This window comes from Leucoraja erinacea, chromosome 8 (assembly GCF_028641065.1).
Source record: "Leucoraja erinacea ecotype New England chromosome 8, Leri_hhj_1, whole genome shotgun sequence".
Lineage (NCBI taxonomy): Eukaryota > Metazoa > Chordata > Chondrichthyes > Rajiformes > Rajidae > Leucoraja > Leucoraja erinaceus.
Window position 1 is genome coordinate 38,003,642 of NC_073384.1, and position 14,922 is coordinate 38,018,563.

General features: G+C 47.0%; 1 protein-coding gene across 1 annotated transcript in view; it reads left to right on the forward strand.

Annotated features, from left to right (window-relative positions):
- Positions 1–4,202: 4,202 nt before the first annotated feature.
- tulp4a (TUB like protein 4a) overlaps positions 4,203–14,922 on the forward strand; it is a 67,541-nt gene continuing 56,821 nt past the window's right edge. Inside the window, exon 1 of the mRNA XM_055639509.1 lies at positions 4,203–5,201. Within this exon, the coding sequence (XP_055495484.1) occupies positions 4,902–5,201 (300 nt within the window). The 5' untranslated portion in view covers positions 4,203–4,901. The remainder of the gene's footprint in view (positions 5,202–14,922) is intronic.

Genomic DNA, 14,922 nt, shown 5'->3' on the forward strand with positions numbered 1-14,922 from the left:
GCTCCCCACGCTCCGAGGCCGGCCAGCCCCACGATGGTAAGTCCACAGCTCTGCAGGCTCCGGGGACTGGAGCCCCCAGGTCGTTCCAGCTGGAGGCCGCTCCACGGTGCTAAGCCCCAACGACAACGGAGACCTGACAGGAAAAAGGTCGGGTCTCCCGTGCAGAGAAGAGATTTTTAAAAGTTTACCCCTCCCCGCCCCCCACATATACACAGTTAAAAATACTATTAAAAAACACGAACAACTACATTTAAGTAGACAAAAAATAAAAAAAGACAGACAGGCTGAAGGGGCCGCTGCAACAGTGTCGTGCCGCCACACCCGAATGTTGGTATATTACTCCCTCTTTTTCCTTTGAATCTCTGCAATTTCTGCCTCTTTGGCTAGCCTCTCCACCTGTTCTTTTCTCTGTTCTCTCTTTTTTCTATTCCAAATCTCAAATTGTGGAGTACATAGGCAAATAAATAAATGATGGGTCTTTGTCCCAAACCTGGAGGGCACTAAATATTTGAAGAGAAAACTGACAATGATTATACATCTTATCGTGGAATGGCACAACAAAGAAACCCATTTGACCTATTGTATCTGAGCTGTTGTGTTCCAGAACTTGCCAGTTCCATATATTTACTCACACCTTAGCTCTGCACTCCCACACTCGATCCAAATGCAATAATGTAACAGCGTACGATTATAAATTAAAAGCACAAGATTGTAAATCTGCCTTTCCATACCATGTTCAATGATTGTGGAGTTGCTGCAAGCTGTGTATTCTGTGATTTGAGATAGTCTGGAGCTGCATGTTTTGGACCAGTAGCATAGGTCTGCACACTGCAGTTGAGCAGTCAAGTACACATTCAGGTAGAACCAGTACTCTTGCTCATAGAAAGGAAATTATGAAAAGATTTACGAGGATGTTGACAGGACTCAAGGACCTGAGCTATAGGGAGTGGTTAAGCAGGCCAGGTTATTTCCTTGGAACGCAGGAGGATGAGGGGTGATCATATACAAGTGCAAAATCATGAAGAATAGATCTGGTAGACGCACAGAGTCACTTGCCCAGAGTAGAGGGATCGAGAACCAGAGGACATAGGTTAAGGTGAAGGAGGGATAGATTTAATAGGATTTAATTGGATTGGATTCAATTTCATTGTCATTGCACTTTTCAGTGCAACAAAATGGTTTAGCTTGGAGTCATAGCATAGAATAAATAACAAAACAAACACTCAACACAGTTTAAAGTCCCAAAGTCATTGTCTCTTCCCTCCTTGCTCTCCCTCTGCGCCGAGGCAATCCAGGCCTCCGATGTTGCGACCCCGCCGGGTGATGGTGTGCAAGTCCCGCGGCTGAATCCGAGCTCCGCAAACGGGTCGGTCCAAACTCTGCACCCGGGGCGGTCGAAACTATGAACGAGCTGCCAGAGGAGGTAGTTGAGGCAGGCATTATCACATTTTGTAACATTTAGACAGGTACCTGGGACAGAATAGGGTCAGAGGATGGGATTAGTGTAGATGGGACATGTTGGTCGGTGTGGGCAAGTTGGGCCACTGCATCTGTTTCCATGCTATATCATATCAAGTCAAGTTTATTCGTCAAATACACATACGAGATGTGCAGTGAAATGAAAAGTGGCAATGCTCGCAGACTTTTGTGCAAAAAGACAAACAAACAAATAACCAAACAAACTATAAACACAATCACATATTCTTTTACATATTAAATATTGTGGGCGGAAGAAAAAACGTTCAGTAAAGTTAGTCCCTGGTGAGATAGGAGTTTACAGTCCGAATGGCCTCTGGGAAGAAACTTCTTCTCAACCTCTCTGTTCTCACAGCATGGCAACTGAGGCGTTTGCCTGACCGTAGCAGCTGGAACAGTCCGTTGCAGGGGGTGGAAGGGGTCTCCCATGATTTTATTGGCTCTGGAGTTGCACCTCCAGATGTATAGTTCCGGCAGGGGGACGAGTGAAGTTCGCATAGTGCATTCGGCCGAACGCACTACTCTCTGCAGAGCCTTCTTGTCCTGGGCAGAGCAATTCCCAAACCAGATGGTAATATTTCCGGACAAGATGCTTTCCACAGCCGCTGAGTAGAAGCACTATTATGGCATAAACTACTGCAAATTCTGGAATGTGGCAAAAAAAAGGAGAGCTGCTGCTGGAACTCAGTGGTTCAGGCAGTTCACTACATGTGATGGCAAGAAACAAATTAGAAGCATCTGAAACCAAAAAAAAAAGAGAGCTGGGTGGAGGGTGATAGGTGGGAACATAAATTGCTACATCTTTGTGAAAATGCTAATTTAATCCCTGTAGATTGATAGGAGAAAATGCAATTGATTTGTGCTACCCTACTGCCAGAGTAAGAGACAGCAGATTGACATGGGTTAATTTATCAATACAAATTGTAACTAATTCAGATTTATATCCTGTGACCCCACATGAGCCATTTGCAGTTTGAAAGATTTTATGTCAGTAACATTTTCTTTGTCATGCTGTTGGTGCGTTATTAATGTGCACCTTGTTTAAATATATTCCAAAATTCAGGAAGATTAACGAGAGTAATATTTTTCATTTGTAGTTTAAATACATCTCTAATATAAGGATCATCAATAAATGACATAAATGTCTAACTAAATGATTAACCCTCTGAATGATTCAGTGTGGTCTATTCACCCGAGATTTCAAAGAACTGCATCTGCATTTGGTATTAAGTTCTCTTTATGTTTGCTAATTAGCAAACCGATCGTGAGATATTTTCCATGTGCAGATTACAACGGTAAAAATCAGAGGGAGCATGTTGAGCATGCAACATTAATTGAATTGCTTGAAAGAAACAGGCCCTTAGGCCTACCGAGTCCACGTCAACCATTGATCACCTGTCTTTGGATTTTGGGAGGAAACCAAATCTGGAGGAAACCTACGCAGCCACAGGAAGAACATGCAGACTCCACGTGGAGGGCAAATGAGGTCCGGGTAGCTGCAGCTTTACCAGATGCTCCACCTCTTACCTCCACCTTGTTTTCCCTAAACATTGCATGATAAAATATACTGCTGAAAATAAATATCCTGGCCTACAATGGTATCCCATCCGGGATAGACAAGCTCACAGGCAATTATGCCAAGCAGAATGAGTTTGTGCTACCACACACATTACCGTTTGGACGGTGCTCAGCAAAGACTTCCAACACAAGCAGTTGGCATGCAACCACAAAAATATCCCCACATAGGCAATTGAGATTTCTTCTGACAGCTGCTGTGATGTATGGGAGCAGAGTTACCAGCTGCTCCGAGACAAGGGATACCACTGACAACGTCGACTATAAGACGCAGGAGCAGAATTACGCAATTCGGTCCATCAAATCCACACTATCACTCAATTGTGGCTGATCTATATTTCCCTCTCAAAGCCTTCCTTCTGCTTTCTTGCTGAAACCTTTGACCCTCTTACCAACATGACTGAGGACATTTCTGAGAAACCAAAGGAGTGATGCTGGAAACAATGCTATATCATTGATTGAGGTGTACAAAGATATGAGGGACAGAGACAGTAGGAAACATCCCCATCAGTCAGGTCTCAATCTGGGTTTAAGGTAAGGGAGAACAAGTTTAGAGAAAATTTATTTCATCCAGATGGTTAGAATCTGAAGAACGATTAGCTCCAACCACAACCCCTTTACTATGATTCACCCCCTCCAATATCTTTATCAACGTGTTCCCGATGTTGGGGGAGTCCAGAACCAGGGGTCACAGTTTAAGAATAAGGAGTAAGCCATTTGGAACGGAGACGAGGAAACACTTTTCTCTGCCTCAGAGGGCGGTGGAGGCAGGTTCTCTGGATGCTTTCAAGAGATAGCTAGATAGAGCTCTTAAAGATAGTGGAGTCAGGGGATAGGGGGAGAAGGCAGGAACGGGGTACTGATTGGGGATGATCAGCCATGATCACATTGAATGGCGGTGCTGGCTCGAAGGGCCGAATGGCCTACTCCTGCACCTATTGTCTATTGTAACTTGGGTACCTTTACTCCCATGTTGAATCTTTACTCTTTTGTTGTATGTTAAGCCCCCCCCCCCCCCCCCCCGTAAATTTATATCTCCTCCTATCTTCCCTCCTTACCTATATCTTCTCCTCCATATCCCACCGCCCCCTGATCTTTCTCCCCATCATGAGGACACCCAAGTCACCGCTTTCGCCCTCTAGTATATTTGCTTTCGCCTACAACAGGCGCGCCGCGGCGGGAGCGCGCACGCCGCTGCCCCACGCGAAACTCGGCCGCTGAGACAGGACAGCGGGCGGGAGATGCCCCGGGACGGGGGTGCAGATTCCTCCGCACCGCTTGTGCCCGCCTATCTCCCATTGAATGACCGGGGCGCGTGGTTGCAAGGAGTTCACGCGTGGAACCTCCCGCTCGCGCCGGCGGGTCCAACGGCCGCGATCCCCGCAGCGCGTTTGCGAGGAGCGAGTGAACCAGCCGTCGCGCGCCGCACTCTTTGGTTGCTAGAATAGCCGGGGTTGGCGCCCACGGCCGGTAGGTCCGGCCGGTTGCTAGTAGAGGGAAGACCTGCCTCCCTCCCTCCCTCTCGCGGACGCCGCGTTTAACAGCCGCGCTTGATGTGCGTGACGCGACAGCGCCCGCCTGCCGCGTCAGCCCGCGCGTGCGCGAAAGCGCATTCCAGATTCCGGCCGCCTTCAATGGGCAGCGGCTTCGGGTCGGGGTGAAAACGGTCGTCTTGTTGCTGCTCCGCCACCTCTTCCCCACTCACTCACCCGCCCCGTCACTCCCGTGTCCGTGCCGCGGGGGCTACAGGCGAGCTGTCTCCGTCACTTCCCAGACCAGGGCTCCCATGCTGCTGCTCCTGCTCCTATTACTCCAGGCCGCCTGAGAGGCAAAGCCCGCCCCGGCATTTGATGAGCCGCCGCCCGGCAGCCAGGCACCCGGGCCGCGGGCTTAGCGGCATGTTCGCGGCGGTGGAGCAAGGCCCGGTGGTGTGCAGCGACTCCAACATCCTCTGCCTGTCGTGGAAAGGCCGGGTGCCCAAGAGTGAGAAGGAAAAGCCGGTGTGCCGCCGGCGCTGCTACGAGGAAGGCTGGCTGGCCACCGGCAACGGCAGGGGGGTGGTCGGCGTGACTTTCACCGCCAGCCGCTGCAGGAGGGAGCGCGGCAACCCGCAAAGGATCAACTTCAACCTCCGAGGCCACAACAGCGAGGTGAGCCCTTCCATCAGAGCCGCATGCCCCGAGGCCTCGGCCCGGGTGGGGGGCAACAGGCCCTTGGGTGTTGTCTGACCAACATCACCCACTCAGCAGGTGTGACGCCCGGGTCCCTCGTCTGCCCACTGTTCTATCTCCCTTTCAAACCCGTTCCTTTTCCATCTAGTTGGCCCAAGGCTTCTCGTACTGCAGCTTCACTTGCCATTAGTGTCAAGTGTTCACTGCTTTGGTACAAAACAAAAGATGTTGTTTTGTTGCGTCTGATAGATAGGGGACATGAAAGGGATGGTTCTCGGGGTTGCCGCTAACGTGAACTCCAGTTGCAAGGTCAAAACCGATTAATATAGAACAGAACAGGAGAAAGGCCCTTCAGCCCACAATGTCTGTCCAGCATGATGTCAAGTTAAATTAATCTCTGTCTGCATGTGATCCATGTCCCTACATTCCCTGTATATCTATAAGCCTCTTAGATGCCACTATTGTATTGTATTGTATATCTTTATTGTCATTTCCTGAGTATTCACATACCCAGAGGAAACAAAAAAACGTTGCTCAACCAGTGTCCATTCAATGTGCATTAAAAATAAATAGAAATAAAAATACATATATCATGAACAAATTTAACACTCTACTAAACATTCAACAGGCGTTCCGATCGGCAGCGGCACAACAGTGGCTCTGCTGCAGTGTGTCCAGGTTGGTAGTTGGTTCACGATACTTTGGCAGGGGGCAAAGTCCGTTTAGCAGTCTTATAGCCTGAGGGAAGAAGCTGAGGAGCATCCTGCTGGTTTTGCAGCTAATGCTCCTGTACCTCTTCCTAGATGGCAGGATGGAGAATATGTGATGCGATGGGTGGTAGGGGTCTTTGATGATGGAGATGGCTCTGCTGATACATCTCTTCCTGTATAAGTCCGTAGCAGGAAAGGGAGTGGAGCACCAATAATCCTGCTGGCGGTCTTCACAATCCTGTCTAGTTGGTGCCGTTCGTACGCCTTGCAGCTCCCGAACCAGGAAGTGATGCCGTAGGTCAATGTGCTCTCGATTGTCCCCCTATAAAAAGTTCGTAGGTGTGTAGTGGGGAGACCTGCTTTACGTAGTCTTCGGAGAGGGTGTAGTCGCTGCTGGGCTCTCTTGACCAGTGCTGTGGTGTTGGCCGTGGACGTCAGGTCATCTGGCAGGTGTAGTCCTAGGAACTTTACGCTGCTGACCCTTTCCACATCAGCTCCATCGATGTGCCGAGGTGTATGGTGTTGTTTCCCCGCCCTCCTGAAGTCAACCACCATCTCCTTAGTTTTTACCACGTTGAGAATGAGGTTGTGGGATTTGCACCAACCTGTGAGCAGCTCCACCTCCATCCTGTACGCCGATTCATCATTGTCACTGATGAGACCCACCACTGTTGTGTCATCAACGAACTTGTTGATGAAGTTGTTGTTGAGTCTAGCAGTACAGTCATGTGTCAGCAGACTAAACAGCAGGGGGCTTAGGACACAGCCTTGGGGTGAGCCAGTGCTCACGGCTATGGTTTTTGATGTCCTACTGCCCACCCTGACTGTCTGCTGCCGTTTCGATAGAAAGTTCAGGACCCAGTTGCATGTGCCAGTATCAACCCCCAATAGCTCCAACTTCTCCACCAGCTGCTGCGGAATGATTGTATTAAAAGCAGAGCTGAAGTCTATGAAGAGGATCCTGGCATAAGTATTTTTCCGATCAAGTTGTGACAGTACGAGGTTCAGTGTTGTTGAGACTGCGTCCTCTGTGGATCAGTTGGCTCTGTAGGCGAACTGCAGTGGGTCTAGGTCAGCAGGTAGACTATTTTTGATATGCTGCATAACCGGTCGCTCAAGCACTTCATTACTATGGGTGTTAGAGCCACTGGTCGAAAGTCATTATGGCAGGCTGGGTTTGGTTTCTTCGGGACAGGGACGATGGTGGCACTCTTAAGACAGTTGGGCACTACTGCCTGGCTGAGTGAGATGTTAAAAATGTCTGTGAAGACATCTTTCAGTTGCTCGGCGCAGTCTCTTAAAACGCATCCAGGAATGTTGTCCGGCCCTGCAGCTTTGCGTGGATTGATGTTGGCAAAGGCCTTTTTAACTCCTATTATATGTGCTTCCACCACCACCCCTTGACAGTGCTTCCCAAGCACCCATCAACCACTGCAAAAACAAAAGCTTGCCCTCCACATCTCCTTTAATCTTTCTCCCCTCATAGTAAAGCTATGGTCTCTAGTCTTTGATATTTTCATCCTGGTGAGAGGTGGGTGGGGGTGGGGGGTTCCTACTGCCCACACTATCTGTGCAACATTAATTTATGTACTTCTAGCAGATTTCCCCTCAACATCCAACATTCAGAGAAAACAATCCAAAGTTTGTCCAGCATCTCATAGCTAATATCCTCAACCAGGCAGAATTTGGGTTCTATTCACTCTTCCAAGCCTCCACATCCTTCCTATAATGAGGCGACTACACACAATACACCAAATATGGAAGAACCAAAGTCCTATAAACAGAAGCTGATACAATAGTGGCATCTAAGAGGCTTATAGATATGCAGGGAATGGGGGGGATATGGACCACATGTAGACATGCAACACAACGTCCTGACATTTCTACTCAATGCCCTGACCAATGAAGGGAAATATATCAAGAGCCTTTTTTTAACCACTCACTACTGGTGTTGCCACTTTTAGGGGGTTACAGACCTGTACTCCAAAATACTCAATAGTTGAGGCTTTTGTCATTAAATGTATAGTTTACAAATAATGTTCATGTGACCCACAACAAATTAAGTTAACAGTCAGGCAGGTTGTTTTATTTGGCATGTGCGATCTTTTTTGAATTGGAACTTCTTAAATGGATGTAACTGAATTGAATGTACTTGATGTGCTAACAATGCCAAGAACTATATTCCACACTCTGCATCTCCCTTTGCTTTACCTATTGTACTTGAGTTTGTCGATTGTATTTATGTATAGTGTTATCTAATTTGATTGGATAGCATACAAAACAAAGCGTTTCATTGTACCTTGATACGCATGACAATAATAAACCTAAACCCAACTTTTGCTTCTGATTCTGTCCCATTTTACATTTTCTGAAATCATGAAATTTTCCCTGCCTGTCTGCAGCAAGATCTAGATGGCATTCAGGCATGTGCTGATGTGGCAAGTACTGTTTATGCCACACAATTGCCTGGGAATGAACATCAATAAGAAAAGTTTTGCTCCAACTGCATCCTAATCCTTTGACAAGAAATTCAACAAGTCTGCCAACATAAATATTCTGGTTGCAAAAGCAAGTTGGAGGTTGGGTGTCAGTGAGTGTCTTCCTGTCTAATGCCTCAAAGTCTTTCCATCATCCATGAGATACAAGTTAGGAACGTCTTAATATACTTAATTTTTTCCCTGGATAAATGTACAGATCCACTCCACCACCTCCAAAACAAATTACCTCTACCATCTTGCACAAGGTTAATGGACATGTGAGGAATACCCTGCAGTTTCCCCTTCAAGTCACCTATTCCCTATCATAAATTTTGAAATTTATTGCTGGTCACTGTTCTCATTCGGTCAAAAGTCTGGAACTCAATGACTGACCATTGGGAGTGTCGTTGCCACATGACTGTTCTGCAGCGGTTGAACAATGTCAATGGAGTAAGAGTGGCGAATCACAGCTGAACTGGAGATTGATCATGATATAATTTATAGAATAACTCGAAGACCTGACTGCTGTTCCAATTTCCACAGATTATTTATGCCAATAATTATACCACCTCAAAATTGCATGTGTAATTCATGCCATAATATTAATTTGATTCAAATATGGATTTCCACAGTCTTTTTTTTTAAGTTGGATGTTTCAGCCCAGTTGCTATAACCTTCAGACACAGGTTTATGACACAGGGAGCCATTAGCCAATGGTGTCGTTCAGTCAAAAAGAGGCGCTCGTATCTAATCCCACCTTCCTGCTTTTGGTCCATCAGTTTGCAGGTCATTGCTCTTCAATTCAAATTAAATTTACATTCAAATATTGTTCGATATGATGAGGTTTCTGCCGCTCGGGCACAGAGTTCCATGCTCAAACCTCACTATAAAAATGTTTTCGTCATCTCTCTCATCCTTCTACCCTTTACTTAAATCTATGACCGCTGGTTTTTGATTTCTTGATTACAAATCATTCGTATTTAATCTTTAGGCCCTCAATTAAATAAACTTCCAATAAGTCGTCTCTCAGCTGCCACTGTTCAAAAAGAGAACACCGCAAGCCTATCTGAACTTTCTGCACGGTTGCCATCTCCAGAGAACATTGTAAATCCCTCAACCTTCTCCATTGTACATGTCTTTCTTATATTATGGTGACAAGCCTGTATCCAGTGCTGGGCTGTGGCCTGACTAAAGTTGACATGACCTCCTTGCCCTTGCATTCTACATTTCAGTTTATAATCCGTATTACAATATCTGTGGAACAATTAAATCTAAGGGATGCATATGGAAAGTAGAGGGGCATTACCAAAATAACATTCTCATTATATCGGAGGATATATATTGTTACATCAATCTATGCCAACTCTATAGATTCCCACTTCTCCCCTCCCAATTCCCCTGAAACTAATTCTAATTCATATACCAATCAATTCACCTGATTCTCCTGGCCGGGGTAATTTACAGTAATTAACTAAGATGTGAGGAAAGACTTCCATAGTTGATTATTCACTTTAGAGTTACACAGGCATTGAAATTACAGGTATGACATTTTAAAATGTTCTCTTCCGTTTGATGGGTCATCAGAGGTAAAGGTTAGTAGTAAGATCAGAGGAGATGTATTTGACATCTTGAGGCAAACAGGCTAAATGTTAGGAAGTGATTTTCATAAAGCCATTGTTTCAAAATTGTTATGTGATCTTGTAATAAGGATTGGCTCGGCATTCTGTAGATTAGTGCTTTGGGAGTATAACCTCTATTGCCTGGTAATTCTTTTACCTTAGTGAAATCAGATTTATTGTCCTTCTGACCCATCCTTTCATGCAGTAAATTGTTGCAATTATGATAGTTTTGCATTGGACATCAAACAAGTAGGCCATTCAGGGCAAGCTTGTTCCATAAGTCAGGCTGATCTACATTTTTCTTTATGTATGGTGGAGCTTGCTAACAAGTCCAATGTTTATTTCTTGAAAGTAAATTCTGATGGTAATGAATTGCGGCAGTCCTTGTGTGTTGAAGAAATAGTTAAGTAAAGAGCTCCATGATTAAGGTAGACAAAAATGCTGGAGGAACTCAATGTGTGAGGCAGCATCTATGGAGTGTAGGAATAGGCAACGTTTCGGGTCGAGACCCTTCTTCAGAATGGTGTGGGGGGAGGGGGCGGGAAAACGAAAGGTAGAGGCGGAGACAGTAGGCTTGTGGGAGAGCTGGGGAGGGGAAGAAGGGAGAAAGCAAGGACAATCTGAAATTAGAGAAGTCAATGTTCATACCGATGGGGTGTAAACTATGCAAGGGAAATATGAGGTGCTGTCCCTCCAATTTGTGCTGGGCCTCACTCTGGCAATGGAGGAGACCCAGTACAGAACGGTCAGATTTGGAATGGGAGGAAGAGTTGCAGTGCTGAGCCACCGGGCGATCAGGTTGGTTAGTGTGAACTGAGCGGAGGTATTAGGCAAAGCGATCGCCGAGCCTGCGCTTGGTCTCGCCGATGTAGAGAAGTTGACACCTGGAACAGCGGGTGCAGTAGATGAGGTTGGAGGAAGTGCACGTGAACCTCTGCCTCACCTGGAAAGACTGTTTGGGTCCTTGGATGGAGGCAAAGGGACAGGGGTTGTATCTCCTGTGGCTGCAAGGGGAAGTACCCGGGGAGGGGGTGGTTTGGGTGGGAAGGGACGAATTGACCAGGGAGTTACGGAGGGAATGGTCTCTGCGGAAAGGGGAGGAAATGGGAAGATGGGGCCAGTGGTGGGATCCCATTGGAGGTGGCGAAAATGTCGGAGGATTATATATTGTATGCGACGGCTGATGGGGTGGAAGGTGAGGACAAGGGGGACTCTGTCCTTGTTACGAATAGGGGGATGGGGAGTAAGAGCGGAGCTGCGGGATATAGAGGAGACCCTGGTGAGAGCCTCATCTATAGTCAAAGAGGGGAACCCAGTTCCCTAAAGAATGAGGACATCTCCGATGCCCTAGTATGGAACACCTCATCGTGGGCACAGATGTGGCATAGACGGAGGAATTGGGAGTAGGGGGATAGAGTCCTTACAGGAAGCAGGGTGGGAAGAAGTTAGTCAAGATAGCTATGGGAGTCAGTGGGTTTATAATCAGTTCTCAGAAGAAACAACAGTCAAGACAGAGGCAGTTTGGAGATAGACACAAAAGCTGGAGTAACTCAGCGGGATAGGCAGCATCTCTGGAGAGAAGGAATGGGTGACATTTCGGGTCGAGACCCTTCTTCAGACTGGTTAGGGATAAGGGAAACGAGAGATAAAGACGATGTGGAGAGATAAAGAACAATGAATGAAAGATATGGAAAAAAGTAACGGTGATAAAGGAAACAACTGTTTGTAGGGTGAAAATGAGAAGCTAGTGCGACTTGGGTGGAGGAGGGATAGAAAGAGATGGAATGCCGGGGCTACCTGAAGTGAGAGAAATCAAGATAGGCTGGGTGAGTGGGCAAATGTTTGGCAGATGCAGTATAATGTGGATAAATGTGAGGTTATCCATTTTGGTGGCAAAAACGGGAAAGCAGACTATTATAAATGGTGGCCGATTGGTGGCCGATTGGGAAAGGGGGAGATGCAGCGAGACCTGGGTGTCATGGTACACCAGTCATTGAAGGTAGGCATGCAGGTGCAGCAGGCAGTAAAGAAAGCGAATGGTATGTTAGCTTTCATTGCAAAAGGATTTGAGTATAGGAGCAGGGAGGTTCTACTGCAGTTGTACAGGGTCTTGGTGAGACCACACCTGGAGTATTGCGTACAGTTTTTGGTCTCCAAATCTGAGGAAGGACATTATTGCCATAGCGGGAGTGCAGAGACGGTTCACCAGACTGATTCCTGGGATATCAGGACTGTCTTATGAAGAAAGACTGGATAGACTTGGTTTATACTCTCTAGAATTTAGGAGATTGAGAGGGGATCTTGTAGAAACTTACAAAATTCTTAAGGGGTTAGACAGGCTAGATGCAGGAAGATTGTTCCCGATGTTGTGGAATTCCAGGACAAGGGGTCACAGCTTAAGGATAAGGGGGAAATCCTTTAAAACCGAGATGAGAAGAACATTTTTCACACAGAGTGGTGAATCTCTGGAACTCTCTGCCACAGAGGATAGTTGAGGCCAGTTCATTGGCTATATTTAAGAGTGAGTTGGATGTGGCCCTTGTGGCTAAGGGGATCAGGGGGTATGGAGAGAAGGCAGGTACGGGATACTGAGTTGGATGATCAGCCATGATCATATTGAATGGCGGTGCAGGCTCGAAGGGCCGAATGGCCTACTCCTGCACCTAATTTCTATGTTTCTAAGATTCATACCGCTGTGCTGTAAGCTGCCCATGCGAAATATGAGATGCTGTTCCTCCAATTTACATTTCGCCTCACTCCGATAATGGAGGAGAGTGAGGACAATGGTCTGTGTAGGAATGGGAAAGAGAATTAAAGTGTTCAGCAACCAGGAGATCAGGTTGGTTCACACAGGCTGACGTGTTACGCGAAACGATTGCCCAGTCTACGGTTGGCTCACCGATGTATAATAGTCCACATTTTGCACAACGGATACTGTAGATGAGGATGGAGGAGGTGCAAATGAAATTCTGCCTAACCTGAAAGGACTGTTGGGGTCCCTGGACAGAGTCGAGGGAGGTTTAGGTAGGAAGGGATGAGTTAACCAGGGAGTTGCTGAGGGAACGGTCTCTGCGGAAGCCGGAAAGGGGTTGGAGATGGAAAAATGTGGCTCGTGGTGGGATCCTGTTGTAGGTGGCGGAAATTTCAGAGGATTATGTGTTGTATGCGACGGCTAATGGGGTGGAAGGTAAGGACTAGGGGGCTATGTCTCTGTTGTGACTAGGGGGAAGGGGAGCTAGGGCAGAGCTACGGGGAACCGAGGAGACCGAAGTGAGGGCATCATCTATGATGGGAGAGGGAAACCCCCGTTCCCTAAAGAATGAGCACATCTCGTATGGAACACCTCATCTTGGGTGCAGATCCGGCATAAATGGAGGAATTGGGAGTCGGGGATAGAGTCTTTGCAGGAAGCAGGGTGGGAAGAAGTGTAGTCGAGATAGTTGTGGGAGTCACTGGGTTTGTAATAGACATTAGTCAATAGTCTATTTCTTATGATGGAGACTGAGACCAGGAAAGGGGAGGGAGTTGTCGTTGATGGTCCAAGTAAATTTGAGTGCAGGATGAAAATTGGTGGTGAAGTTCAAGTGAGTTTATTGTCATGTGTCCCTGTATAGGACAATGACATTCTTGCTTTGCTTAAGCACACAGAACATAGTAGGCATTTACTACAAAACAGATAAGGGTGTCCATATACCATAACATAAATATATACACACATGAATAAATAAACTGATAGTGCAAATAACAGAAAATGGGTTCATAATAATCAGAGTTTTGTCCGAGCCAGGTTTAATAGCCTGATGGCTGTGGGGAAGTAGCTATTCCTGAACCTGGTTGTTGCAGTCTTCAGGCCCTGTACCTTTTACCTGAAGGTAGCAGGGAGATGAGTGTGTGGCCAGGATGGTGTGGGTCTTTGATGATACTGCCAGCCTTTTTGAGGCAGCGACTGCGATAAATCCCCTCGATGAAGGAAGGTCAGAGCCGATAATGGACTGGGCAGTGTTTACTACTTTTTGTAGTCTTTTCCTCTCCAGGGCGTTCAAATGCCGAACCAAGCCACGATGCAACTGGTCAGCATGCTCTCTACTGTGCACCTGTAGAAGTTAGAGAGTCTTCCTTGACAAACCGACTCTCCGTAATCTTCTCAGGAAGTAGAGGCGCTGATGAGCTTTCTTGATAATTGCATTAGTGTTCTTGGACCAGGAAAGATCTTCAGAGATTTGCACGCCCAGGAATTTGATGCTCTTGACCCTTTCAACCATCGACCCGTTGATATAAATGGGGATGTGGGTTCCCCTCCTACCCCTTCCAAAGTCCACAATCAGTTCCTTGGTTTTGCTGGTGTTGAGGGCCAGGTTATTGCGCTGGCACCATATGGACAGTTGCTCGACCTCTCTTCTATACTCTGACTCGTCCCCCATCAGTGATACGTCCCACAACAGTGGTGTCGTCAGCGAACTTGATGATGGAGTTCGCACTGTGACTGGCTACGCAGTCATGAGTATAGAGTGAGTACAGCAGGGGGCTGAGCATGCAGCCTTGAGGTGTTCCCGTGCTGATTGTTATCGAGGCTGACACATTTCCACCAATACGAACAGTCTGTGAATGAGGAAGTCGAAGGATCCAATTGCAGAGGGATGCGCAGAGACCCAGTTCTGCGAGTTTGGTAACCAGCTTGGTGGCCAACCAAGTGGATGAAGTCCATGAGTTCTGCATGGGTGCAGGAGGTAGCACCAATGCAGTCATCAATGTAACGGAGATAGAGTTCGAGGATAGGGCCAGTGTACGCCTGGAACAGGGATTGTTCAACGTACCCTACTAAGAGGCAGGCATAGCTGGGGTCCATGCGGGTGTCCATAGCTACGCCTTGGACTTGGAGGGAGTGGGAGGAGTC